Consider the following 27,820-nt stretch of genomic DNA (forward strand, 5'->3'; position numbering starts at 1 on the left):
AAGAACAAATCAATTACAAGATGCACTATGTTCACAAATGGGAAACATCTTGGAGGCTTTGCTTGATACCAGCACAGCATAGAGATGTTGGGCCTAAAAGGGCTAACGTCCTCAGATTTTGTTCTGAAGGGTCTCAAAGAGGGAACACAGTGTGAGATCTTTGGGAATAAGTCAAGGGAGGGTGTCAGGGCATGGGCAGTTCCTGGATGGGGGATTGAATTGAGGGTGAGGTAACTGATCAAAGCTCTAGAGTTTTCAAAGGATGCAACCTTGTTCCTCATTCATTCTCTATTCTTCAGAGTCCTGCCCTACCTCCTCAGAGCTTGCAAGCTAGGACATGGCCAGAAGGCTAGGGTAGAATTACAGGGTGGCTGCCCTTTCAGGTATAGCATTTGGTACCACTGTTCACAATGGCCGTGGGTTTCCAACTCTGACTGCACATTAGAATCATTTGAGCCATTTTCCAAAACTATACAATTGCCTGGCACCATCCAAATTAACTGAATGCTGGGATTGGGCCCAGGATTTTTTGTTGTTGTTGTTTTTGGGTTTTTCTGATGCTTCATCTAGTTCTTATGTAGAGTGAGAGTAGAGAACCACTGACAGTGAGCATTTTCAGAGGTTTACGAACTTGACGGTATCTCAGAGTCACATGAGGAACTTGTTAAACATTCAGTTTCCTCAGCCACATGCTCCCTCCCAATTCCCGCAACCACCCCAGAAGGCCAGGGAATTTTCTATTTCTTTCTTTCTTTCTTTCTTCTTTTTTTTTTTTTTTTTTTGAGATGGAGTTTCATTCTCGTCACCCAGGCTGGAGTGCAATGGTGCGATCTTGGCTCACTGCAACTTTCACCTCCCAGGTTCAAGCAGTTCTCCTGCCTCAGCCTCCAAAGTAGCTGGGATTATAGGTGCCTGCCACCATGCCCAACTAATTTTTGTATTTTTCGTAGAGATGGGGTTTCACCATGTTGGCCAGGCTGGTCTCGAGGAATTCTCTATTTCTAGCAAGCACTCAGGGTAATTCTGATGCCGATGATCCACAGAGTCACACTAGTCCACAGAGTGTAAAGGGGGGAGACCTGGGCCCTGGCCTGCTCTGATAACAGCAGGCTGTGTGACCTTTTGGGCCTATTCCTTAAACACTCTGGGTTTGTTTCCTGATTGGTAAGAAATAACCTGTGGTGCCTACACTGCAAGACCAGGATTGAAATCCACAATCCCACCATGGATATGATTCTGTGTTCATTAATTTCAAGTCTGCTTGCTAAGAGCAATAAGGCATGTGTGAGTTTGGGGCATGGGTGGAAGAGTGCCCTTTGGCCTAGATTTTACTGTCTTGTGTCAAGATTTGGGTGGATTTATATGTGATCCAACTGGTAGGTAGCTAAACTTACCACTGCTAGCACAGGCTCTTCTATAAGAACCAAACATGCCGAAAGTGTGCTAGAACAGAATAATTTATTTTAATAACACATGTGGCTCTGAAATAAACTTGTTATAACAGCATGGGTTTTATTAACCAAGAATCACAGGACAACTTATTGAAGTGAGGATATCACTTGGTGATCTGAGTCTACAAATACCACCTTCTGAACAGTGACCAAACCATGACTTTGTTTAGGGGAAATGTCCAATTAGTGTACACAGAACCACACCAAGTGGTGTGGGAAGAGAGATGAAGGAAGTGGGCATAGCAAGGAGCTGGGGTTGGGTTCGGGCTCTAGTCCTGGCCAGGACCCCCCTGTCTGCTTTGGCTAAGTCAGTTCTCCTCCCCCGGACCAGGTTGCTCATCTGTAAAATGAAGGTGCTAGGTTAGTATCTGTAGGATCCCTTCTCTCCCCTACAGGCTGTAAAAATCAAACTAACTGGGCCAGACGCAGTGGCTCATGCCTGTAATCCCAGCATTTTGGGAGGCCAAGTTGGGCAGATCACGAGGTCAAGAGATTGAGACCCTCCTGGCCAACATGGTGAAACCCCGTCTCTACTAAAAATACAAAAATTAGCTGGGTGTGGTGGCACGTGCCTATAGTCCCAGCTACTCGGGAAGCCCAGTCAGGAGACTCGCTTGAACTCAGGAGGCAGAGGTTGCAGTGAGCCAAGATCGTGCCACTGCACTCCAGCCTGGCAACAGAGCAAGACTCCATCTAAAATAAAAATAAAAATAAAAATAAAAATAAAAATAAAAATAATCAAACTAACTGTAAAACTAAAGTACAAAGTGGCTTCTCCACTTGGTTTCCTCAGCTAGGTCAGAACCCCCATCTAACCATAGTAAGCCACATAGGTCCCTCCTCTTTCAAGTAGCCACCTGCACTCAAACCAACACCCCTGTGAACCAGTCCTCACCCACTCACTCTTTTAGAAAGGTGATATTCAACTAGCCTTACTAATAATTTCCAGCACAAATAAACTTTGCAGTCTCTATGTTGCAGTCCCTATGAAACCCAAATTCTAGCTACAAACAACCTTCAAACAAGAGGCATTTTTCAGGGTGGAGGTAGAGAGAGGTCATTTAGCTCAGTGGTAAGCATTCAAGCTCTGAACATTAAAAAATAATTAGTTCCCTAAATCCTTGTAGAAAACCAGAAATGGCTAGCCACGACCTATAAATGAATTATTGACAAAACCACTGAGACTTCTTTTCTTTCTGCCACTCCTTGTATCTGGATGTGTATTAGCTTCCTATGGCTGCTCTAAGAAATTGTTGCAAACTTAGGGACCTAGAACAATACAAATGTATTATCTGACAGTTCTGGAGTTTGGAAGTCTGAAATGGCTCGGCAGAGCTGTGTTTGTTCTGAGGGTTCTAGGGGCAGATCCACGTCCCTGCTTTTTCCAGCTGCAGGAGGCTGTCTGCATCTCATGGCCACTCCGACCTCCTCTTCCATTATCTTGTCTCCTTCTCTTACTCTCCTACTTCCCGCTTTCCTTCATAAAGATCCATGTGTTTACATCAGGCCCACCCAGATAACTGGGATAATCTCCCCATCTCAAGGTCCTTAAGTTAATCACATTTGAAAGTCCCTTTGCCAAGTAAAGGAATACGTTCAAAGGTCTTGTGGATTAGGATGTGGACATCTTGAGGGGGCTGTTTTTCTGCCTACCACACAGACTCATCTTCAGATCCCACCTCAGCCATTTAGTGTCTGTGTGACCTTCAGTAAATGATATCCTTTCTCTAAGCCTCAGTTTTTCATTGATAAAACCAGGATAATAAAAAACCCATCTTACGGGGTTTGTTTTGTTCTGATTTTTTTGATTTGGGTTTTTTTTTTTTTTCCTGTCTTTTTTATTTTTTTAGACGGAGTCTCGCTCTGTCGCCCGGGCTGGAGTACAGCGGTGCCATCTCGACTCACTGCAAGCTCCGCCTCCTGGGTTCACGCCATTCTCCTGCCTCAGCCTCCCGAATAGCTGGGACTACAGGCGCCTGCCACCACGCCCGGCTAATTTTTTGTATTTTTAGTAGAGACAGGGTTTTACCGTGTTAGCCAGGATGGTCTCGATCTCTTGACCTCGTGATCCGCCCGCCTTGGCCTCCCAAAGTGCTGGGATTACAGGTGTGAGCCACTGCGCCTGGCCGATTTTGTTTTGTTTTGTACATGTTATTCCTAAGAGAAGGAACAAAATTGGGGTTTTAGTGAAAAAGCCATCTGGGGGTCAGGTGCAGTAGCTCACACCTGTAATCCCAGCACTTTGGGAGGCCGAGGCAGGTGATCACTTGAGCTCAGGAGGTGAAGACCAGCCTGGGCAACATGGTGAAACTCCTTCTCTACTAAAAATACAAAAATTAGCTGGGTGTGGTGACATGCCCCTGTGGTCCTAGCTACTTGGAGGGCTGAGTGGGGAGGATCGTTTGAGCCCAGGAGGTAGAGGAGCAGACTGCACTACAGCCTGACAACAGAATGAGGCTGGGCCTGTTTATAGTCATCCACATCGAGCATCACAATCAGTGATGATATTTGGGTTGATAACATAGATGCAAAATTCTAATCTTCAAAACACATTGAGTAATTGTAAGAATTGAAAAAAACAAAGCCCATATTTTCTAGATCTAACAGTGAGTTAAACAGCAAATTCGATTTACTGGCGTCTCTTCCCTCCATCCCCTGGGCATTCTTTGTAGCTGAGGGCTGCCTATGGGCTGCTGAGCATTGGTGCTGAGAGGATGCAGGAGAGAATATGCTGAATCTGGTTGGGGGAGGCCATCGCACCCCTGTGGGAAACTTGAAGGAAATGGTCTCTGTTTGCCATGAATCTCTGCAGCATACCCATTCAGAGTTTCCTAATTAAAGGGCGTCCAGTTCCATGCTGAACAGGAAAATCAACTATTCTGCTTGGGTCAAGGCGGAATGTGATATAACTCAAATAGAACGGGGAAATGTCCATAAACACAAACAAGTCCTCCATCCTTTCAGAAAGGGATAACCACCCCATAAAACAGGTGATTAATGTTGAACCACAGGGATAGCAAAGTACCTGAGCTATGGACCAGTTGCAAAGGCTTTGAAGCATGATGAAATAAATATGAACTCTTCCCCTTCACACCCACGGGAGTAAGTGCTTGCCCAATCCTTTGGGAAATGTAGTTAGATGTGATAATCACACATACATGAGTGAAACCATGCAAGGTTCCCAAGAGGAATCTATCTGACATAATCACAGGTTACATTGCAAAGTACTTTGGCAGCTACAAACAGCTTCCCCATACTTATATCATTTAATTTTCAGGGTAACCCTGTGAAATGGCCAAGGGAGGTTTTAATATCTCTGTTTTTACAGATGAGGAAACAGCCTCAGAGGGATGAAATGACTTCCTTAAGGTCACACAGCAAATTAGTAGCAGAGCTAGGATTTGAGCCCAGATCTGTGGGCCACTGGGTGGGTGGCGGGGGAGGGGTCTTGGTCTACTTTTGGCAGCCTTCCAGTAAGACTGTCCATCTGTTGCCTTAATAGTGACATGGATGCAGGCTGCTTTTGCTTGCTGTCCCTGGCCTTGCCTCTGGCCTTACCTTTAAGCTGTCCCTAGCTCCCAGAATATTTACCATCTTGCTTCACAAAGTGTGGTTACCTAGTGAGGTAAAGCACAGCATGAACATGAGCAGGGGCTGTGTTAGGGGTGCAGAATCCACCCCACCCAACCTCTCCAGACCCAGATCCCCAGGTAGCACCTAAGCACAAACAAGTTCAAGAAGCACTGACTGGCCACATTTGCCCATCCAGGCCTGCCTGACACTCCAGAGTGGCTTCTTCTCTGCCCTTCTCCCTGACCCAAACACTCCGAGGGCCTGAACAACAGTTACACTAATTGCCTGCCTCCTGGAACTTCCCCTTACACCTGTCCATGGTTCTGTGGCCTCAAAAATACTCCTCAGGCCTACTGAGTTCTCCTCAGTCTCCTCACAAAAATACCCAAAGAGCCCTTAGCAAGGCGTGCTCTCCTGAGGCAAGAGTTGACTCCACTGTCTGCTCTAAGAGGGCACCCTACAACCTCTCTTTGGTGTGATCAAGGAGAATCAATTTGAGTGTTTTCTTTTCTTCACTAGAGAATCTGTGGCAGAAATAACAAAAGACACTGGTAGCAAATGGAAGGGAGTGATGAGGTGGAGTGCAATTAATCCACAGGCTGGAAGAACTCCAGATAATCTATCGATCAATCAATCAATCAATCAGGAGTTAGTTTTGTGAGAGAAAAAGAGAAGATAACTTGAATAAGTTACTCTCTCTCTCTCTTCATCCTCCTCCCCACTCCCTCAAACTTTAAGAAAGTTACTTTTAATATTATTATTATTTTGAAATGGGGTCTTGCTATGTTGCCCAGGCTGGTCTTGAACTCCTGGTTTCAAGTGATCCTCCCGCCTTGGCCTCCCAAGTAGCTGGGATTATAGGCACAAGCAAAAACACCTGACAAGAAACTTCCTTTTAAGAGCACAGATAATTTGTCAAATCCTCTCAGAGTCACAGGCCAGGGGCATTAAAACTTTAAGAAGAAACAATGATTTATAAAAAAATTAAACCACCACCACCACAACAAAAAAAAAAAACACTGAAAGTTTCCTAATGGAAACAAAAACAAAACACGATGATTCAAGTTTTAGGCTCGACAAATGCAAGTTTAAGTTTCAAAGGCCCTATACTGCCCCAAGGAAGAGCTGGCGGGGGTGGGGGGACATTTTCCCCTGTTCGCTTTGGCAGGAAACCAAGCTAAACTACCAGAGGGGCCAGGACACATCCTGCCCTCTGAAGAAAACCACAAGGCTGACATGCTCAAAGCAGCCATAATTTTTGGTAGACCAGTTGGGAAGAATGTGGTATTTGTTGACTTTTGTTTCTGTAGCAGATGGTGACTTTAGAAGACCTGAGGTTCCCAACCAGAAAACTTGACTGTCAACTGGAAATATATTTATGGTTTCCTGCAAGGCTGATAAAGTTGAAAAATCCACCCATACATAAACAAAAAGGGGATGAGGAGGGGTGCAAGAGGTATGCCCAGTCTTCTTCCAGAGGAGTTCCTGCTCTTCTGACCAAGCGGCTCCTTGACAGGTCTCCGCAAAGGTGACGGCAGAAGTTTCTCTTTAGTTCTCACAAAGATTGACTGTAATCTTCTCTGCTAGGGCCAGGCGTGGTGGCTCACGCCTGTAATCCCAGCACTTTGGGAGGCCAAGGAGGGTGGATCACTTGAGCCTAGGGGTTTGAGACCAGCCTGGAAACATGGCAAAACACCATCTCTACTAAAAATACAAAAATTAGCCAGCCATGGTGGTACATGCTTATAATAAGAGCTACTCAGAAGGCTGAGGCAGAAGAATCACTTGAACCTGAGAGACAGAGGTTGCAGTGAACTGAAATCGCATCACTGTACTATAGTCTGGGGTGACAGAGCAAGACTCTGTCTTAAAACAAACGAACAAACAAACAAAAAAACACAAAATCTTCTCTGCTAGGCAGCCTGTGGCTACTTGGCCACTTATATCTGAGTCTGGGCAGAAAGAGCTGGAAGGCTGCAGGAAGGAAGTCTCAGGATGTAGGATGTTAGTGTTTTCCAGGACAGGGTGTCTAATTTTAAGAGGAAAGATTTTTTTCCTTACCCCTGGTAAGGAAATGTATGTTTGATTGTAGGTCTGACTGAGATTCTTCTCCCGGAAATGCCATCATACTTCACAGAACATTACCCCTCAAATTAAGTCTGTGCCGGTATTGGCCAGGGGGTGGAGGAGTGCTGTTATTTTCCATAGCCACGGTTCCAGGATGCACTGCTCTTCCCATCCTTCCTCCCCCCAGGACACACAAGAAGAGTAAATACAGCTGCATATCCCCAGGCTTGGTCTAAAATCCAGGAGGGCTGTAACTCTGCCTTTGAGTTTTACAACCCCAGTGTGTGCAACACTGTCCGTGGTAGGGGATGGGGATGAGAGAGAAGAATCCATTTCAGAACATTTGTTGTAGCAGAGATCTTCGGCTCTGCATCAGCAAAAACTTCAGAAAGCGTTCTGCTACTTATTCACTGTTCCTGCAAAATAAACAAAGCAGTGGCTAGAAGCGGGGAGGGGGGCATTTGACAAGACTGACCTCTCAACTAAGAAGGAGAGAAGAAAGAGACTTGGCTGGCTAGCTACATCTGATACATTCTAGCACTATAAACTTTCCCCCAAATCTGGAGATAAGAATCTCATGAATGACCTGATCCCCACTCAGGGAAATATTTTATCTTTAATCAAGTATGTCCTTGAGGGCTTAAAGGTGAGGGCTCAGAGGCTTCAAACTGGCAGCCGGTGGGTGGAATCCAGTTTACACACCTATTTTCTTTGGCACACAAAATGTTCTTCTCTTTTTAAATTTGTTTCCAACATTAACAGAGCAGAAGGTTTCACATAAATATCTGAGTTTCTGTCATTTCTTGAAAAAATAGCAGATTTGGCTGTGCTGAGCCCCAAATTCCGCAGAGCTATGGTTACTGTTACTGATTTAGATGGAGCCAGGGTTCTAGTTCACGCCAGTCCTTACCACTCCTTCTAACCTTAACCTGACCTGTTTTATTCTATCACCTTATCTGCCCATGTCAGGAAATGGTTGGTAAATGCTCTTTTCTGTTCCCTAAATGAGTCCCAATTACCTTGCTGACATAATAGCACTTTTGAATAACAAGTCTGTTTGTCACTTGGCTTTTTGTATCTGAATCTCTTAATTTGGGCTCACAACTTTGTGGAGCTTCTTAAAGATTAGCCTTATCTCTGGCTAGGATATTAGAATCATGAAGGAATCTGAGAGGGAAAAGGCTTTTAAAACTTTAGGCTATGAATTAAGCGATTTCCTTAGCCTTTTCTAAAGAATCAGCATCTCTGCTACAGATCTGTTTATTGATTTTCTTTAAAAAACGGAGATCAGAAATCCTGATTTAGTAGTTTGAATTGCTTGGAAGTAAGAGGCTACTGAAATCCAAGGCACTTATTATCATCACAATTTATAACAGCAACAGAGTAGCAAATGGCTTACTGAAAGTGAACTTGGGGAGGCATTTGTCTCTGGAATTAAGACTTCTTTTTATAGTCTACTTGCTACAGTCAGCTGTGAATAATATACAATTAATAAGTTTGTTTCTGATTGAGGTGAAATTTACATAATATAAAATTGTTTTAAAAGTGAACCACTTTGTGGCATTTAGTACTTTACAATGTTGTGCAAACCACAGCTATCTAGTTCCAAAACATTTTCTTTTTTTCTTTTTTCTTTTCTTTCTTTTTTTTTTTTTTTTTTTTTGAGACAGTCTCGTTCTGCCTGTCACCCAGGCTGGAGTGCGGTTGAGAGGTGAAGCCGGTTGGGCTTCTGGGTCTGGTGGGGACTTGGAGAACTTCTCTGTCTAGCTAAAGGATTGTAAACACACCAATCAGTGCTCTGTGTCTTGCTAAAGATTTGTAAATGCACCAATCATCACTCTGTAAAAACGGACCAATCAGCACTCTGTAAAATGGACCAATCAGCAGGATGTGGGCGGGGCCAAGTAAGGGAATAAAAGCTGGCCACCCCAGCCAGCAGCTGCAACCTGCTCCAGTCCCCTTGCACTCTGTGGAGGCTTTGTTCTTTCTCTTTTCACAATAAATCTTGCTGCTGCTCACTCTTTGGGTCCGCACTACCTTTATATGCTGTAACGCTCACTGTGAAGGTCTGTGTCTGCCGCTTTACTCCTGAAGTCAGCAAGACCATGAACCCACCAGGAGGAAAAAACAACTCCGGATGCGCCACCTTTAAGAGCTGTAACACTCACTGCGAAGATATGTGGTTTCACTCCTGAAGTCAAGCGAGACCACAAACCCACCACAAGGAAGAAACTCCAGACACACCATCTTTAAGAACTGTCACACTCACCGCGAGGGTCCACAGCTTCATTCTTGAAGTCAGTGAGACCAAGAACTCACCTGAAGGAACCAATTCCGGACACACATTGGCGCAATCTTGGCTCACTGCAGCCTCTGCCTCCCGGGTTCAAGTGATTCTTGTGCCTCAGCCTCCTGAGTAGCTGGGATTACAGGCACGTGCCACCATGCCCAGCTGCATGTTTTAGTGGAGACAGGTTTCACTATGTTGGCGAGGCTGGTCTTGATCTCCTGACCTCGAGTGATCCACTGGCCTCAGCCTCCCAAAGTGTTGGGATTACAGGTATGAGCCACCACACCTGGCCCCAAAACATTTTCTTCACCCAGAAAGGAAACCCCATACCTTTTAAGCAGTTGATTCCATTCTCGCCTCTGCCCTGTCTGTTCTAACCACCAACCTGTGTTCTGCCTCTATGCAGTTACCTATTCTGGATATTTTAAATGAGTGGAATCAGATAATATGTGACCTGCTGTGTCTGGTGTCTTCCACTTAGCACAATGTTTTCAAGGCTCATCCCATTGTAGTACGTATCAGTACTTCATTCCTTTTTATAGCTGAATCATATTGTGAACAAGTTTTTATAATTTTTTAAAAATAGAGAACCTATTCTTGGTACTTCTGGCTTTCTGCTTATGGATTGCTAATGTACCAAGGGGAACTAAAGACTTGAGATGAGAAAGGATAACAGGTTTTTTTACACCGCCTTTCACAAGAAGGAACTAATAAAGAGGTACATACCTGCAACGGTATGAATGTTACATTCCTAGGGGTAGGGAGAGCAGAACAGTAACACTTAACAATTAAAAAGTTGCCCTTTAAGTAAAATATAAATCAAGTTCGCCTCAGGCTCATGTGACAAGTTGCCTTTCATCAACTTTAAATTAGGTTGCTATGAAAGAACTTGGCTAAGCATTTTCTATTGCCTTTCATCCACCTAGCCAACTACAGAGCAGAGGAGTGATTGGCCTCTGTAATGCCATGCAAATGAAGGTTTTAATGCAATGCAAATGAAGGTTCCAACCACAGAATAATAGCAACAGCTGGCACAGGTCTCCTGATCTAGGGCCTCACGACAACCCTATTAACCCCACTTCTCAGATGAAGAAACAGGCATAACAAAATTAAGTCATTCGTTGGAGGATACACCGCAGGTTACAGAAGAACATACTGGAGTGCTTTCAGCGCAGCGCCCATGCTCTGAACTGCGGCATCATACTGCCTCTTGCATCCCTATTTTCCAATGTGGTGTGGCAAGGTGCTACGCAGTCCTTCTGGCCCTGGGGGCCGGGGAGGGGCAGTGGGCATGGGTAGGGAGGGAGAAGATGCAGACCTGACATTCATAAAGCTGCGGGAGGGGCATTGGGCATGGGTAGGGAGGGAGAAGATGCAGACCTGACATTCATAAAGCTGCAGGAGGGGTGATCTGGCCCAGGATCATCACAGTTGGCCTACATCCTTCTTGGACATGTGAACCCTTGGCTATGGCATGGTTTACCATTTTAGCTTATGTAGGAATCACAGATTACAGGATCCTACCTCTAGAGTTGGATGCAGTAGACTCTCCCTCCCTCCCAACCTTCCTCCCTTCCTCCCTTCCTTCCGTTCTCTCTTCTCTCTCTCTCTCTCTTTCTTTTTTGACGAAGTCTCACTCTGTCACCCAGGCTGGAATGCAGTGGTGTCATCACAGCTCGCTGCAATCTCAGCTTCCCAGGTTCGAGTGATTCTCCTGCCTCAGCCTCTTGAGTAGCTGGAATTACAGGCCTGCGCCACCACGCCTGGTTAATTTCTGTATTTTTAGTAGAGACGGGGTTTCACCATGTTGGCCAGGTTGGTCACAAACTCCTGACCTCAAGTGATCCGCCCGCCTCAGCCTCCCAAAGTGCTGAGATTACAGGCGTGAGCCACCGTGCCCGGCCTAGACTTTCTGCTTATGGATTGCTAATGTACCAAGTAGGTGGGTAGGACACAGGAAAATGATTTTTTTAGCAAGTCCCCATGTGATTCTCATATTACATGGTCCTCAGACCACACTTGGAGAGATATTTGCCATTTTCCTACAAGATCCATTGTTGTCTCTTTTCTCCTTTGGGCATCTTGGAAAGCAGCAGCTGCAGAGGCTATTTTAGGCCAGTAAAGACCTGAAGAAGGTCATGCAGCCCGAAGGCCAAGTGAAACCGTTCCAGGACACAGCCTGCAAGAGGGCTTCAGGGGGCTGCAGGAGGAGATAGCTACGTAGAGGGGGGCTCAGGAAGTGCTGGGGGTCTCCAGGTGCGCACACCTAGATGTGCTGAGCTCTGGCAATGTAAACTGTCATTAATGTTTTAGTTCACTAAAACAATCGAGTTTCAGCATGGAGCAAATTCACATGAGTCAGTGACTCTCATTCCCAAACTGCTGAGTCACCTCCTGTGTCCTAACTCACCTGCCCCTGCAGCCCAGTGGAGGAAGTCAAACAGAGCCCTGGGTGTGTGACCCTCAAATAAATCCCTAGAGACTTCCGGGTTCATGGGTTCTTCTCCTATTGTATGAGGAATGTGCTATGAAGGAGGGAAAAGTAAATTCAAAATCCAAAGCCATTAAAAAGTATATGCACCAATTCTTCTCCCAGGTCACAGGCTGAATTTAAAGAACAATGATTAAGTGAAAATTCTCTCAATTTTTTTTAATTGGTTCAGCAATTGATTAATTACTGAATCTTGACCCTAAACTTTTTAGTCTAGAAATGTGCTTGAGGAACACAGGCTGGAGATCAGCTTTTTGACATTGCATTCCCCTCCTGGATCACATCCATGTTGAAATCAATTTATAAACTGCCTTCCTAAGGCTTAAAATGATGGTGATCTACAGACAAGTGCCTTCCTAGGCACAGGGTTGCTGGAGACTGATGCCAGGCCCATGGCTCTTAAAGGGAACACTGAACTCATGGCAGAAATGGTGGAAAGTAGAGAAATGAATAGAGGGGGAAAATCACCCAGAGATAACCACTGTTATTGCTTTAGTGTTCTTTCCTTTCTTTTATTTACTATTCACTAGTATATTCTTATCTATTTCCATTTTGTATCTTTTTTTTTTGCTTCTCTTAATATTTATAATGTGAGCATTTCCCTCACGTTATTAAACGGACTTTGGTAAAGTTGTGTTTAATAATATATGACGTTCCAAACTCTGAATGTACTATAATTTATTTAACTCTTATTTTTATATGCTTAAGTCATTTCCATATATTTGATTTTTATAGATGAGCATCCTTTTGCATTTTTTGAAATCACACCTTTGATAGATGTCTACATATGAAATTACTACATCAAAAACCATGAATTCTTCTTCTTCTTCTTTTTTTTTTTTTGATACAGGGTTTTGCCCTGTCGCCCAGGCTGGAGTGCAGTGGCGCTATGGCAGCCTTGACCTCCTGGAAGCGATCCTCTCACCTCAGTCTCCCTAGTAGACGGGAGTATAGACATGCACCACCACACCCAGCTAATTTTTTTGGTATTTTTTGTAGGGATGGGGTCTTGCTATGTTGCCCAGGCTGGTCTCAAACTCCTGGACTCAAGTGATTCACCCCCCTCCACCTTCCGAAGTGCTGGAGTTATAGGCATGAGCCACTGCACCCTGCCTGTGAATTCTTTTAAGGCTCCTGGTACATCTTCCATAATTGCTTTCCAGAAAGGTCTTTTCAATATGTATTCCTCCAGCATCACACAAAAGTGCCTAGAAATAAAATGTTTGCCAAATGTGCATATTATAATTTTAAAAAATAGCTTTTTTCTTTTTTTTTGGAGACACAGTCTCGTTCTGTAATCCAGGCTGGAGGGCAGTGCGTGATGTTGGCTCACTGCAAGTCCTGGCCCACGTGCCTTTTGGAATGCTCTTTCTTGCCTCCCACCTCAGCCTCCTGAGTACAGGTGCATGCCACCACACGCAGCTAATATTTTTAGTGGAGATGGGGTTTTACCATGTTTCCCAGGCTGCTCTGGAATTCCTGGCCTCAAGTTATCTGCCTGCCTCAGCCTCCCAAAGTGCTGGGATTATAGGCTGAGCTACTGTGCCCAGTGAAAAAATGCTTTTTCAATGTGATAAAAATGGTCCACATTTTCACATGCATTCCTTTGTTACGAAAAGTGAATGGTTTACATGTTTTTCTATTGAGGCGTTGATATTTTTCTTACCGATTTTTGTGCACGCATACATATACACACACACACAAACAGAAAGAGTGAGAAAGAATAATGTATATAACACATATTATCCCCTTTTTGAAAAACGTTTTTTGAAAATCATGTCCTCCATTTGTCATTTGACTTTTCATCTTTTTGGTGACTGTTTTTGATATATAGAAGTTTTTAATTTTGTGTAGCCAATACGTGATTTTTCCCTTTATGATATCTTCCACTTGTCTTTTGATTAGAGTCCTTGTACTTTTGAGTCTTAATTATTATAAATAATTATATTCATCTTATTTTTGTACTAGTTAAAAAGTTGTTGATATTTGATTCTGAATTGTACTTGAATATTGTGGGTGTGTGTGGATGTGTGTGTAATATGGTATGAGGTTCTAATTTGATTTTTTTCCCCTAAAGAACCAATTGGCCAGGTGCAGTGGCACACCTATAGTACCAGTTACTTGGGAGGCTAAGGCAGCAGTATTGCTTGAGGTCAGGAGTTCAAGTCCAGCCTAGGCAACATAGTTAGAACCTGTCTCTAAAAAAAGAGAAAATAACCAATCATCTCAACCCCATTTGTTTCAGAAAGGCTTTTAAGATGAATATAGAGTATTCCCAAATCAGAGAATCTCTTTTCTACTAGGCCATGGAAAAAAGGTAAACTGACATAGTGGCTTCAGCTAGCAATGCAGCCAGGCTTGTTCTCTAACTTCTCTGTGCCTACCTAGCTACAGGGACCTAGAGAACACAGGGGACTAGCCCAGAATTTGAGGGGGGTTAAAAGTAGAGTGCAATTACCCTCTCCCTAGGCTCCAAGGCCCGTTAAGCTCATGGGGGTAGAAGAGCTCTGAAGATTTACAGATCTGGCTCATGTGCCTTTTAGAATGCCCTTTCTTGCCAGCACTGTCAGCCCCCAGGTTTCCTGGCTTGTTGGAGGTGATCCCTGGAGCTGACCATTGTCACCAGTTCCTGAATGTTCCATTTCAGAGCTTCAAAGATGGAAGGATCAATTGTCTAACAGCACCCTGATGCCCAAGCTTTAGCCTTAAGGGATCTAAACAAACAAAAACCTAAAAAAACTAATGGTGTACCCTGAACCTTTAAACAAAGCTGGTTCACTCTCATACCACCTCAGTGAGCACAGAAAACCAAGCTATCCGCAACAGCACCTAGCTACATTTACCCATAAACTCTTCCACGTTTGGAATCCTTGCACTTGGTTTTGTAATCTTTTGACTTGCTCTGCCTGTCAGCTTTTGACAAATGCTTCTTTTTTCTGCAACTGGTTTGGGCTCACTTCTCACCTCTTGGCTTGGTACCTCACCTGATTTGAGTGTCACTGTAACATCATGTAAAAGGCATCCTTCTGCTAGCCTGAGCCTCAGAGAACTTCACCAGATGCACTGGTAGCCTCTCTTCCAAGGAAGAAAGTACACAGGCTATGATTTTCTTCTACGGCAAATTGGCTATGGAATGACCTGTGGGGAAGACAGAAACTGGCAGTTCACCTGAATCCTGACAGCTCATATGTCCTTTCACTTACCTTGGCCAAACTACTAGGAAATACTGAAAAGATGGCAAGACAGAAGGGACATGGGACATCTCTATGTCTGTCAGTCAGTTTAGCTCTTACTTTGTCATAAAGGGAGACACAAGCATAATTGCCTGCCAAGTCAGATGAGTTGACTCAACCCCATGATCAATAGCTCACCAGACAAGGCAGCCACAACCTTTCACATTTATCTGTTCCTCATCCTTATCAGGGATTTGATATGTGAGAACTAGAGCATGTGTTCCAATTCACTGTGGTCTACTTTTAACACAAATAAAATTATAGATCAAACTCGCTTCGAACACTTCAAAGGCCAGACATTATCAAAGTGTTTTATAAGCCTATATGTGCTAGATGTGGTCACTGCGCTGCTCTGCCTGGGATGGAGACTGAGTGATCTTATAAAACATCACCTAAAGCATGACCTTTCACTGCTCCAAACCACCCCAGAGTCCTCACCAGGGCCAGGAGGCCTTCCTTGCACTGGCTCCTACCCACCTCTGTCACCTCACATCTACCAGGGCTCCTGGCTCAGTCTGCTTTAGTGCATGCCTTATTCGACGTTGCCTCTGAGCATCCCAGCTCACTTTCCTCTGCTGGAACATTCTCTCCCCAGGCTTATGTGGCCCTGTTCCTCACTTCATTCAGGTCACCTCAAATGTCATCTTCTCAGAGAGACTGTGAGACCATCTCTGATCACCCTAATAAAAAAGCAGCTTTTGTCAGTGTCAATTTCCCTGCTTTATTTTTCTTTATGGCACTTAACTCTCTGACATTTTATACACACACACACACACGTGTGCGCGCGTTCATTGTCTCTTTGTTAGAATGTAAGCTCTCTGAAGGTAGAAACATTGATTTGTTCTTCTCTGTTTCTCCACCTTAATCAGTATCTGACACAAGTGGATATCTAACAACTAGTAGCTAAAAATATTCAAACGTGAATACCGTAGACTATACAAGTCTAGAGAAAAACTGCCTTTCAGGAACTCAGCTGTAACTTAACTCCTACCACCTAGAGTTCTATGATTATCATGATAGGAAAGTAGCTTTTAATCTAATCTACAAAGGATTTCATGAGAAGGAAAATTCTGAAAAATAGTTTTTAATGAGAATCTTATGTGAGGATCTTACACACACACACACACACACACACACACACACACATCTATCCATCTATCTATCATCTGTCTATCTAATCCTCACTGAAGCCCCTTAAGGCAGGTATCATCTGCATTACCACAGATAAATACACGTGGACTCTGTGAGATTGTAACTTGAATAATGCCATGTGTACTAAAGGTACCAGATCCAGGAACTCAGATCTACCCGTCCCCAACAGCCAGGCAGCCAGGCATTTCCCTATTATGGTACCATGGGATATTGTCAGACATACACACACACACACACACACACACACACACACACACACACACACACACACACACACATATACATATAGTTATGACCATGGGCTAGGTTCTTATCCAGAGCTAAGCACTATGGATACAGTGATGATTAAATAAGATAGACACTGTCTTTAGTCTCATAGTGCTTACAGACTGAAAGGGATCTTGTAGAGCTAAAATTATGCTTGCTGCCACAAAAGTGGTATGTTTTCATTTTTTCATTCACTCAAGAAATATCTATTGACTACATACTATGTGTCATGCTTTGTGTTAACAGCAAGGAATAAAATGGTGAGTAAAACCAGATCTGATTCCTGCCTTCGTAGAGCTTACAGTCTAATGAGGGAGTTATGAAATAGTCACATGCAAACATGGTGCTGTGAGATCCTACAAATAGGGGAAGCAAGCTTAATTAAATTAGGAGATTCTTGCTTGAGGAAGTACCACTTAATCTGAGATTTAAAGGATAACTAGGAGTTAAAAAGACAATGAGGAGAGGGAAGAACACTCCAGGTAATTCAGACAGCATGTGAGAAGATCCTATTGTAGAAGGAAAGATGGGTGCAGGAAGTCTTTGAAAGAGGCCAGTGTGGCTGGAGAGCTGGAAATAAGAAGCATCCTGGTGTCAGAGGAGCCTGAGAGGTGGGCAAGAGCAGGACTATAGGGCATTGTATGAAATCTGACATATGTGCTAAGTCAAAATCCGGCAGTGTGCTCTCCCAGTTGGTCTCTAGGTTAATGCTCATGCTAATGTAGCAACTCCAAGCTAGGGACAAAAAAACCTTGGAGCAGAGAGGCTCATGGGTACCGGCAAGCTGGAAGAAGACTAGATAATCACTAGGATCTGCACTGAAACCAAGGCTCTGCTGCTTAACCGCCCCAGAGAGTCGTCAAGTGAAGAATGGCCTTTCTGAACCTTCACTTGCAGAGTGCTAATGTAGTAGTGGAACAGAATGCTGTTTTGGGAGCCCATGAAATTAGATTTACATTCTTCATCTGTTATCTCTACGTTTCTCAGGTTACAAGATGGGAACAAAGATATTTCCTCTTAAGTATTGTTAAAGATAATTAAATAAGATGATGTATTAAAGGACTTGGCCTAGCGCTTAGCTCATAGCAGATATTCAATAAATAATAGCCATTATTTTTCTTTATCTGTTAAATGGAGACAGTAATAGCACAGGTTAAGTTGCTGAGTTATGAAGATCTGATTAGATTATGCATGTGAAAGCAATAGGCCGGGCCTCCTCTGCGTAATCTTATTTCTAATTTTAAGAGCCAGGAACCCACTTTTTTGGAGCCTGATGTTCTAATATTCCTTCCTTTCGAAAGCCAGGCCGTTGCTTTTTTCATCTGCCTGATGCACTGTAAGAGCCTTGTGTGTTCTTTCAAAAGCGATCTCTCATTTTTCTCGTTTTGGGGTTTTAGGTGTCTTTACATTTGGCAATCTCCGTCCTACAGAGGGCTGGAAAAGCCCTGCGGGAGACGGCATATCCACCACCCGCTGCTGGGTCGGCCCTGCAGCTGTGTGCACCCGAGAACTGCCAAAGAAGCTGGGTCTTGGCGCGGCGGGACGGGCCAATCAGAAGAAGTTTGGCCCTCTGCAGTTTCCGTCCGCTCTCTAGGAGGCGCTGCGGCAGCGACGGCGGCGTCGGCGGCGGCCGGGGCTGTCGCGGGTTGGGGCGGTTGGGCTGGCAGCTGAGGCTCGTGGCCATGGAGTGGGGTTCTGAGTCGGCTGCTGTGAGGCGGCACCGCGTCGGAGTAGAGCGTCGGGAGGGAGCGGCGGCCGCGCCACCGCCGGAGAGGGAGGCCCGAGCGCAGGAGCCTCTGGTGGATGGGTGCAGCGGCGGCGGGAGGACGCGGAAGAGGAGCCCCGGGGGTAGCGGCGGCGCCAGCAGGGGCGCGGAGACCGGGCTGTCTGAGGTGCGCGCCGCGCTGGGGCTCGCGCTCTACCTGATCGCGCTGCGGACGCTGGTGCAGCTCTCGCTGCAGCAGCTCGTGCTACGCGGGGCCGCTGGACACCGCGGGGAGTTCGACGCGCTCCAAGCCAGGTACCGGCCGCTCCCTCCTGGCACGGCCCGCGCGTCCGTTTGCGGCTCCTGCCCGGGCTCCGGGGCACCGCACCTGTGTGCACCCGCCCCTGCCGGACCGCTGGGACTCGCTGACCCCTCCCAGGCTGCACGTGGGGTGGGGTGACCCTGCTTGTCCTTCTTCTGGGGTCTGAATTGCCGGGACTTGGGGCTTGCCTGTCCCCGGTTAAGCTCGTGGTGCAGATTGGGGTTGCCAGGTAGATTGAACCTGCTTTCCACTGTCTGCCCTTCGTGCAGATGGTTGGTTGTGAGTCGTCTCCCCATATTCTGGAACAGCTTCCACTTTTTACCTTGCTTAGCCCTTCTGCTTTCCAGATGGAAATTCGTGTACCTAGACTGTTGTGTAAATTCGCTTTGGGGGCGGGGAGTGTTGGAAGGCGCTAGTGCACTGTTCTAACTTCCTGAGGGTTACAGCCCCCACATCTGAAGGCTATAGAAACTCTTTCTGGAACACCGCCCAGTCAAAATTTGGTATGCAGTCTGATAAATTCTCAGATCCCTGCAGTTTATCTTTAGGCCCCTTGGATTAGTGACTGTGTAAGGTTTGACTTTTTTTTTTTTTTTATGACCTTTAAGAATGCTAGGAAAGGTGATTAAGTCAAAGATATTGTAACGCAGGTGTGTCAAAGCTCATGAAATGTTAAGCTGGCGTCAAGTTTTCAACAGCTACTGTGTTCTAAAAAGTTTCTCCTAGAATGCAAAGTGTTGCAAGCTTATTAAGGACTTTCTGAAACGTCTCCCACCCCCACTTCCAGCTTTCCCCACTTGGAATGCAGTGAAAAGACAAAAAAAGTTTTGTTTTCATTAGGGGTACAGTTGGTTTTGGCCTGAATTGAAGTTATTAGACCTTGGGTGTATGCTAGGAGGGCTGGGTCCCTCAAAAGTTTCCCCCCGCCCGCCTTATTTAACCTCTTGACTTGATTATTTTTGCTCATTGGTTTCTGCTGCTTAAAGTCATTAACCCAGAATCTGTAACGTTCAGGAGTATGCACAGTGAAGTTATATTCAATCCTGCTTAGTCTTTAGCTTGTTTTGTTTGTTTTCTGAGCCAGGGCCTGGCTCTGTCGCCCAGGCTGGAGTGCAGTGGCTCCATCTCGGGTCTGTAACCTCCCCAGGTTCAAGCAGTCCTCCCACCTCAGCCTCTTGAGTAGCTGGGACTACAGGCGGATAGTAGTCTACATCTGGCTAGTTTTTGTAGTTTTAGAAGAGATGGGGTTTCACCATGTTGCCCAGGCTGGTCTCAAACTCCTGAGCTCAAGCAATCCACCCACCTCAGCCTCCGAAAGTCCTGGGATTACAGGCGTGAGCCACCGTGCCTGGCCAGTGGTCACACGTTTTGAATACATCCCTAGTCCTTGTATTGGTTTGATATGGGGAGAAGTTGGGAGTGGGATGGTGGAGAAAACTGAAGGGGTCAACTCGTGGGAGGCAACAATAAAAATATGGAACTTTATAAGTGATGTTCACTTGGTGTCTGAAATAATGAAAGGCGGTCCTTTTTATATAAGTCAAAGAACTAAGCTTTTTTGGGGAGGAAGGGGTGTGTAGTGGAAAAGTTACCCATGCTAAGTGTCAATTTTAACTACAAACCTTTGTTATTCTTTTGGTCACTTCCAGGGATTATCTTGAACACATAACCTCCATTGGCCCCAGGACTACAGGAAGTCCAGAAAATGAAATTCTGACCGTGCACTACCTTTTGGAACAGATTAAACTGATCGAAGTGCAAAGCAACAGCCTTCATAAGATTTCAGTAGATGTACAACGGCCCACAGGCTCTTTTAGCATTGATTTCTTGGGAGGTTTTACAAGCTATTATGACAACATCACCAATGTTGTGGTAAAGCTGGAACCCAGAGATGGAGCCCAGCATGCTGTCTTGGCTAATTGTCATTTTGACTCAGTAGCAAACTCACCAGGTATGTACCTGTTTTTTAGTCATTTGGAACTTGTCACAGCCCAGAAAGTTTATTAACATAACCCCAAGCTACTTGGGCAATTGTGGGGACCATTTTCTTGGGCAAACCTTTTTTCTTTGTGATGGAAAGCAGGATAATTAGGATAGTATCATTTAGTTTAGGATCTAACCATTCTGTCTTCTCTTAAGTGCTTTATTAATATTATTTTTTGGTGTTAATGCCAGCAGCCCAGTGATAAGACTTGGAATGTTTCTGGTAGACTGAAGCAGCTTTCTCAATGTTACCAGACAGTGTGTGTGTCCTAGTGTCCTGAAGTTAGGTTCTGACACTTAGAAAGTGTTTTACTCAGCTGGGTGTTATACTAGGCTTCGGGGATACCACATAAGGACAGTCCCTGCCTTCAAGGGTTACTGCATGGTTTTAGAGCAGGGGTGTCCAATCTTTTGGCTGCCCTGGGCCACATTGGAAGAAGAAGAATTGTCATGGGCCACACATAATATACACTAATGATGGCTGATGAGCTTAAAAAAAAAATCTCATGTTTTAAGAAAGTTTACAAATTTGTATTGGGCTGCATTCAAAGCTGTCCTGGGCTGCGGGTTGGCGGATATCTCTTCTAGCAGATTCTGTTGACCTATAAAGTGAGAATTTTGCTCCACTGAGGGTGCCATACTGTTAAAGTACCTAATTAATGTGTAAATCTTTCTCTGAAAATAATTTGGCAAAATAGAATACTTGCATTTAGGACAGTGCCTGATGCAGTATATATTTGTCAAATGAATGGGAATCCCCTCAATTGAACTTCCATTTATTAAAATATTTATTTTTCAGAAAATTGTATTCAGTGGTTAAAGGGATTGTAAATAGGGATGGAAAATAGCATTTACAATGGCATAGCATTTTAGTGGTAGACAAGACCTGAGATGGCATCTGGCTGAACCCCTCATTTGATACAGGAGTAAATTTAGCTGGTCATCGCTGATCAGAGACAAAACTAGGATAAGATGCTGGATTTCCTGGCCAGTCAGTTCTTTCAGCTACATTTGAAAGGAAAAAGAATATGAGGGTGTAATTAATACTCCCTTTTGCAAATTGCTTAACTTCTTAGTTTCTCATCTGTGTAATGGAGAAAATAATAGTACTTTCCTAATAGTGTTGCTTGGAGGATTAAAAACAAGTAAAACACTAAAATAGTACCTGGCATGGAAAGTGATTTTTAAAAGTTTTTATTAACTCTTATGTAATATTAACACTTCTGGATTACTCGAACTTATAGCAGGCCAAATTTGAACGTCTAGAGTTATACAAAATGTAAGTAAAATTTATTTGCTTGATAAAATGATTCATATTAGAATATCTTCATTTAGAAAGCTTGACAATTGCGTTTAGAATGTAACTTGCATTTTCAAAAATCAGTATACACACGTTTGTTAAATAAGCCAGAAGTACCTTCGTGTGCTGCTGGGGTAACCAGTGGTTTAGTGTTTTTTTTTTTTTTTGGCTGGGGGGCCAAGTCTCACTCTGTCACCAGGCTGGCATGCAGTGGCACAATCTTGGCTCACTGCATCCTCTGCCTCCTGGGTTTAAGCGATTCTCCTACTGTGCCACCACACTCGGCTGATTTTTTTTGTATTTTTGGCAGCGACAGGGTTTCAACATGTTGGCCAGGCTGGTCTTGAACTCCTGACCTCAAGTGATCCGCCTGCCTCAGTCTCCCAAATTTCTAAGATTATAGGTGTGAGCCACTGTGCCTGGCCACCAGTGGTTTTTTTATGTCCATTTCAAAGCAGTAATAAATGTCACTCTTTGCCCACTATTATGATGCTTAAATTCTGGGAAGGGGCAAATAAACACCATGGTTGCTTAAGAACATTATATAAGAAGGCTGTATATACAAGAATTAGCAGCAGATGTAGGGACAAAAGAAAAAAGTTTCCCCTCTACCCTTCATAGTTCTTAGCTGAGTGGACCCCTGTAACAAAAGACAGGTTAAAAAGAGAAAAACCAAATAGAAGTTTATTAACACATGCACTTCATGTACATGGGAGATACTCAAGGAAAATGAGTACATCTCAAAGAGGTGGCTTAGAAATCTGGCTTATGTAGCATCTTCAACCAAACAATACATTTTTAGAGAAGTGACAAAAGAAAGGAAAAGGACCTTGAGTCTCGAGGGGTGGCAAATTGTAGGAAGGCAAATAAATGGTAGAGAAAGGTTAGTTAGCAAAGTGTTATATAGATTCCTTTTGTGCTGTCGCCAGGCCACCAAAAGTTTAAAGTTGTCTTTCGTGATCAACCTTTGTACTTCCTGGTGGAAAGGGGAAGTGGGGACACCTTGGTAAATGTATACCCTGCTTTTAGGCAAACAAGGGGAAGGCAGAGAGCTTTTTTGTATAGTACCTGCTTCTCAGTTGCCTTCAGCTCAAAATAATCCGTATGTCAAAGTGACATATTTTGGAGTGCATATTCAGTTACTCTTTACAAGCATAGTGCCAGATGTTACAGATTGTATATGTGGAGTCTAATAATTAAAGGCCAGCATTTTTGTGAGCCATTAGAACCCACTTTTTATTATTATGTTTTAAATAATAGAGACAGGTTCTCACTTTGTTGCCCAGGCTGGTCTTGAACTCCTTAAGTGATTATTCTACCTCATCCTCCCAAAGTGCTGGGATTACAGGTGGGAACCACTGTGCCTGGCCTAGAACCTACATTCATTCATTCATTCACTTATTCATTTATTTATGAGACGGAGTCTCACTCTGTCGCCCAGGCTGGAGTGCAGTGGCGCGATCTCGGCTCACTGCAAGCTCTGCCTCCCGGGTTCACGCCATTCTCTTGCCTCAACCTCCCGAGTAGCTGGGACTACAGGCGCCCGCCACCACGCCTTGCGAATTTTTTTTTTTTTTGAGACGGAGTCTCGCTCTCGCCCACGCCAGACTGCAGTGGCGCTATCTCTGCTCACTGCAACCTCCGCCTCCCGGGTTCATGCCATTCTCCTGTCTCAGCCTCGCTATTTTTTTGTTAGTAGAGATGGGGTTTCACCGTGTTAGCCAGGATGGTCTCAATCTCCTGACCTCGTGATCTGCCTGCCTTGGCCTCCCAAAGTGCTGGGATTACAGGTGTGAGCCACTGCGCCTGGCCCTAGAACCTACTTTTAACTAAAATTTTATAGGAATACCCTTAGCAACAATCTCAAGGAAATTTCTGTCAATAATAAATTGTTAAAAATAGTGTTTCACACATTCATCAAATAGATTAAGCTTGTCCAACCTGCAGTCCTGGGTAGCTTTGAATGTGGCCCAATACAAATTCATAAACTTTCTCAAAACGTGAGATTTTTTTTCAATTTTTATTTTATTTTTTAGCTCATCAGTGATTGTTAGTGTTAGTGTCTTTTATATGTGGCCCAAGACAATTCTTCTCTTAATGTGGCCCATGGAAGCCAAAAGATTGGACACCCCTGAAATAGACTATCACCTAAATCCTTTTAGTGGATGGCCTAATTGAAGCACTTCTTTTTTCTTTTTTTCTTTTTAAGTTCTCATCTGTGTATCTAGGACTCAGGAATTGATACCAATTAGGAGTAATGTTATCCACAGAAAAGCCTTAATTATCTTCTTGAGTTTGCTGTGTGGTTCCAGGTCGTTGGTAGAAGAGGCATTGAGTTATTTTGGGGGTGTCTTCAATTTCAAGGTTAATTCTAAATGGAAAGGGATGTCAGCTAACCACCTAGCCCTTATAGATACTGTCCTCTTAACTTTCCTTCCCTTTCTTAAAGATATTTGACTCTTCTGTAGTTCTCTTTTAACGCACCAGAACCATTAAAATAAGGGAAGCTGAATGGACAGTTTAACTTTTTAATCAACCCTGTATAGATACCTTTCAATTTCCCTTTCTCTCTTTTTGAATAAAGAAACATTTTATTGTTTGCTCTCTATTTTAAAGTAACTCACAGTGTCAAATTAAAAAGAGAGTTTATTTCATTAGGTTTTTGGAAGGTGACACATTTTGCTAATAGCAGCATTTTCTATTTGATAGTAATTAAATGATTATTACTTTGTTTCACTTCGATTGAAATACAAACCAGTAATCACCACCAAGACAAGTATGGTTAATAGGTAATTTCTTCTTAAGTAGGAATGGGGTCTGGAATTTAACAGAGCCCAAACAAACATTTTAATTTTAGCTAGCTACAGAGCCTTCCTCAGATTTGCAAAGAGAAGGAAAAATGAACATTGAATACCTACCAGGTGCTAGGCACTGGGCATTATCTTGTGTGACTCTTAAACCTGTGAAGTAGGTATCATTAGCTTGCTCTTTCAACCAGGAAATAGTGGAGTAAAGTGACAGAGCTCAAATTTACTTCCAAATCTTTCTTGCTCTCAAATCCACGCCAAACTCTTTGGCACCCTGCTTCAAATGTGTAAACCCAGAAATGTTACTGCCTGAGTTACGTTAGTGCTTATTTACTTTGAGTACTCTTTAAGTTTTCTGATATGGAAAGTTTCAAATATATTCAAAAGCAGAATTGTTTAATGAACCCCAATGTACTTATCTCCCAGCTTCAGCAGTCTGATCTTGTTTCTTTCCTACCACTACCCTCCCAATTTCTTGATTATTTGGAAGCAGATCTTAGCTATATCAGTTCCTCTCTAAAAGTATTTCACTCTGTGTTGCTGGCAGATAAGGGCCCTTTTTGATACCACCAATTGCCTCACCTAAAAAAACCTAACAGTAATTCCTTGGTATCATCAAATATCCAATCAATTCCTTTAATTGTCTCTTACAATGCTTTAAAAAAGCAAGACAGTTAAGTCATCTTTATAGTTACTTTTAATTAACATACAAAATGTCTGAATCAAGAAGAGGTTCAGAGATTCAACTGAGTGTGTGTTCTGGGACCTAGGATACTACTTAGGTCATTAGTCTCCTTTCCTGTGACTTACTAGATTAGGTATCTTCTTTTTAGTTTTCCATCACATAATCCCCTTGGAGAAGCCTTAAAGGAACGTTACACCATCCAAAGTGACCTCTCTGTGCAGCTTTTATGATTTTGGCAGGAAAACAAGCAAGAAAGGAGTGGGTGCAGTGGGAGATGATGCAGGAAGCTGTGAGCACCAGAAGTGAGACTATTACAGAGGATGTGGAATACGGGTAAAGAATAGAACAGATTTCCTTGGTTTGCTGAGAATACCAGTTGCCAGTATGACTTTAGGTCCCCTCAGGTTACTTCATTTAGCAGACACTAATTGAGTGACTCCGGTGGGTCAGGCATGGTAGTAGGCATTGAGAGTAAGTCAGTGAGCAAACCAGACAAAGATCCCTTCATGGAACTTACTGCTGGTGGGTGTGATTGTCACCTGATGATGACAGAGCTATGCTTCTGGTCATGCAGCTATTGTGATGCTTCTCTGAGGAGAAAGCTCCATTCCTAGTCCTAATGGGTCATATTGTAAACATTTTAAAATCTGAGCAGCAAATTTGTTTTTCTGATTTGAAGGTGCCAGTGATGATGCAGTTAGCTGCTCAGTGATGCTGGAAGTCCTTCGCGTCTTGTCAACATCTTCAGAAGCCTTGCATCATGCTGTCATATTTCTCTTTAATGGTGCTGAGGAAAATGTCTTGCAAGTGAGATTTTACTGTTTTAAATATCAGGCTTGAATAAGGATGAGATTAATAATAATAGCTAAATATTATTTACTAAATAATAGTAAATGCATTTTTTATGACTCCTGTGGGTAGTATAAAATAATATGTAGAAAAATACTGTATGAGCAGTACTTTAACTAATTCACAACCACTTATGTAGAGATGTTTAATATTTGGAAAACTCCACTTAGCAGATTATTGTGGCAGGATTTGATTGAGAGAAGGGCTCTCGCTGGCATAATTACTCTCCTCAGGTTTTCTTTGACATTGAAGTTTCAGAGATGTTTTGAGACAGGCACAAATAAATGCCCAGCCATATGGATCGTCTCTTCTCCTGTTCTCTTTTTTTCCTTTCTTTTTAAAAAGAGATGGGGGCCAGGCACGCTGGCTCATGCCTATAATCCCAGCACTTTGGGAGGCCGAGGCAGGCAGATCACGAGGTCAGGAGTTTGAGACCAGCCTGGCCAACATGGTGAAACCCCGTCTCTACTAAAATTACAAAAATTAGCCAGGCGTGGTGGTGGGTGCCTGTAATCCCAGCTATTCGGGAGGTTGAGGCAGGAGAATCATTTGAACCTGGAACGTGGAGATTGCTGTGATCCGAGATCGAGCCATTGCACTCCAGCCTGGGCCACAGGCTCTGTTTCAAAAATGAGCAAACAAAAAAAGAGGGAGTCTCGCTATGTTGCCCAGGCTGGTCTCGAACTCCTGAGCTCGGGTGATCTTCCCACCATGGCCTCCCAAAGTTTTGGGATTACAGGTGTGAGCCACCGTGCCTGGCCCTCTTTGCCTTTTCTTTTGCACAGCCTTGTACTTACCAGGGATGTTGTTTGGCACCGCTGATGGTAACCATGCTGCCTTCTGTGATGGGTGACTTTCCGAACCTGATGTGCATGGCCCTTATGCATAGGAAAAGAAGCAGGAGATGTCTTTGGATACTGCCTTTGAAGAGCGATTATTTTGTTTTCATATTCCTTACCTCATCAAAGTAGTCTCTCTGTGTTTAAGCAGAATCAAAACTGATAATTTAAGATTGTTTAACAAATATTTGTTTTCTTTCCTTCTCTTTAAGGCCAGTCATGGTTTCATTACTCAGCACCCCTGGGCTAGCTTGGTTCGTGCATTCATTAACCTAGAGGCAGCAGGTGTAGGAGGGAAAGAACTTGTATTCCAAACAGGTATGTGAGATTGTGCGTTGTATATTTTAATGCAATTCTAGTTTTTGTAAAAGTAGAAAGTTTTTGATTATAAATAATATCTTCCATAAACAGTCTCTTGAATGAGCATTCTTTTTAAAGCATGAGGTGGTGTTAGCTTGTCTTTGTTAAAAATTTTGAACAAAATAATGTAGCATCTAACACTTGTATAGTGCTTATTATATGCCAAGTGTTGTTCAAACCATTTCATATCTATTAAGTCATTGAATCCTCCAAACAACATGTAAGATAAGTACTGTTACTTCCATTTTAGAGATGAAACTGAGTCCAGAGAGATTATAACTTGCCTAAGGTTTCACAGTTGTTTAATGGCAGAGTGTGATTTGAACCTAGACAGTCCAGGTCCAGAAACTTTGTTCTTAACCTCTAATTGGATTGTTATATAACTTTTAGCCACCATGGGTGGTTATGATATAAATATTGTTAAATGTCAGTCATTTCATGAGTTA

The 27,820-nt window shown here is 43.6% G+C and overlaps 2 protein-coding genes across 8 annotated transcripts in view; both read left to right on the forward strand.

The window, feature by feature from the left end:
* The window catches only part of LOC117981627 (uncharacterized), an 85,770-nt gene extending 67,575 nt beyond the window's left edge, over window positions 1–18,195 (forward strand). The window contains exon 8 of the mRNA XM_034967102.2: window positions 17,922–18,195. Within this exon, the coding sequence (XP_034822993.2) occupies window positions 17,922–18,195 (274 nt within the window). The remainder of the gene's footprint in view (window positions 1–17,921) is intronic.
* The window catches only part of ERMP1 (endoplasmic reticulum metallopeptidase 1), a 95,231-nt gene continuing 85,521 nt past the window's right edge, over window positions 18,111–27,820 (forward strand). For all 7 annotated transcript variants that reach the window (XR_008619782.1, XR_008619784.1, XR_008619785.1 and 4 more), the window contains exons 1-4: window positions 18,111–18,544; window positions 20,201–20,502; window positions 26,006–26,133; window positions 27,227–27,332. Coding sequence is in view for 1 of the 7 variants with exons in the window: in XM_008977020.4 (XP_008975268.1) it covers window positions 18,207–18,544; window positions 20,201–20,502; window positions 26,006–26,133; window positions 27,227–27,332 (874 nt within the window). In the remaining 6 variants the exon portion in view is untranslated. The remainder of the gene's footprint in view (window positions 18,545–20,200; window positions 20,503–26,005; window positions 26,134–27,226; window positions 27,333–27,820) is intronic.

The sequence above is a fragment of the Pan paniscus genome, chromosome 11 (assembly GCF_029289425.2).
Source record: "Pan paniscus chromosome 11, NHGRI_mPanPan1-v2.0_pri, whole genome shotgun sequence".
Classification (NCBI taxonomy): Eukaryota; Metazoa; Chordata; class Mammalia; order Primates; family Hominidae; genus Pan; species Pan paniscus.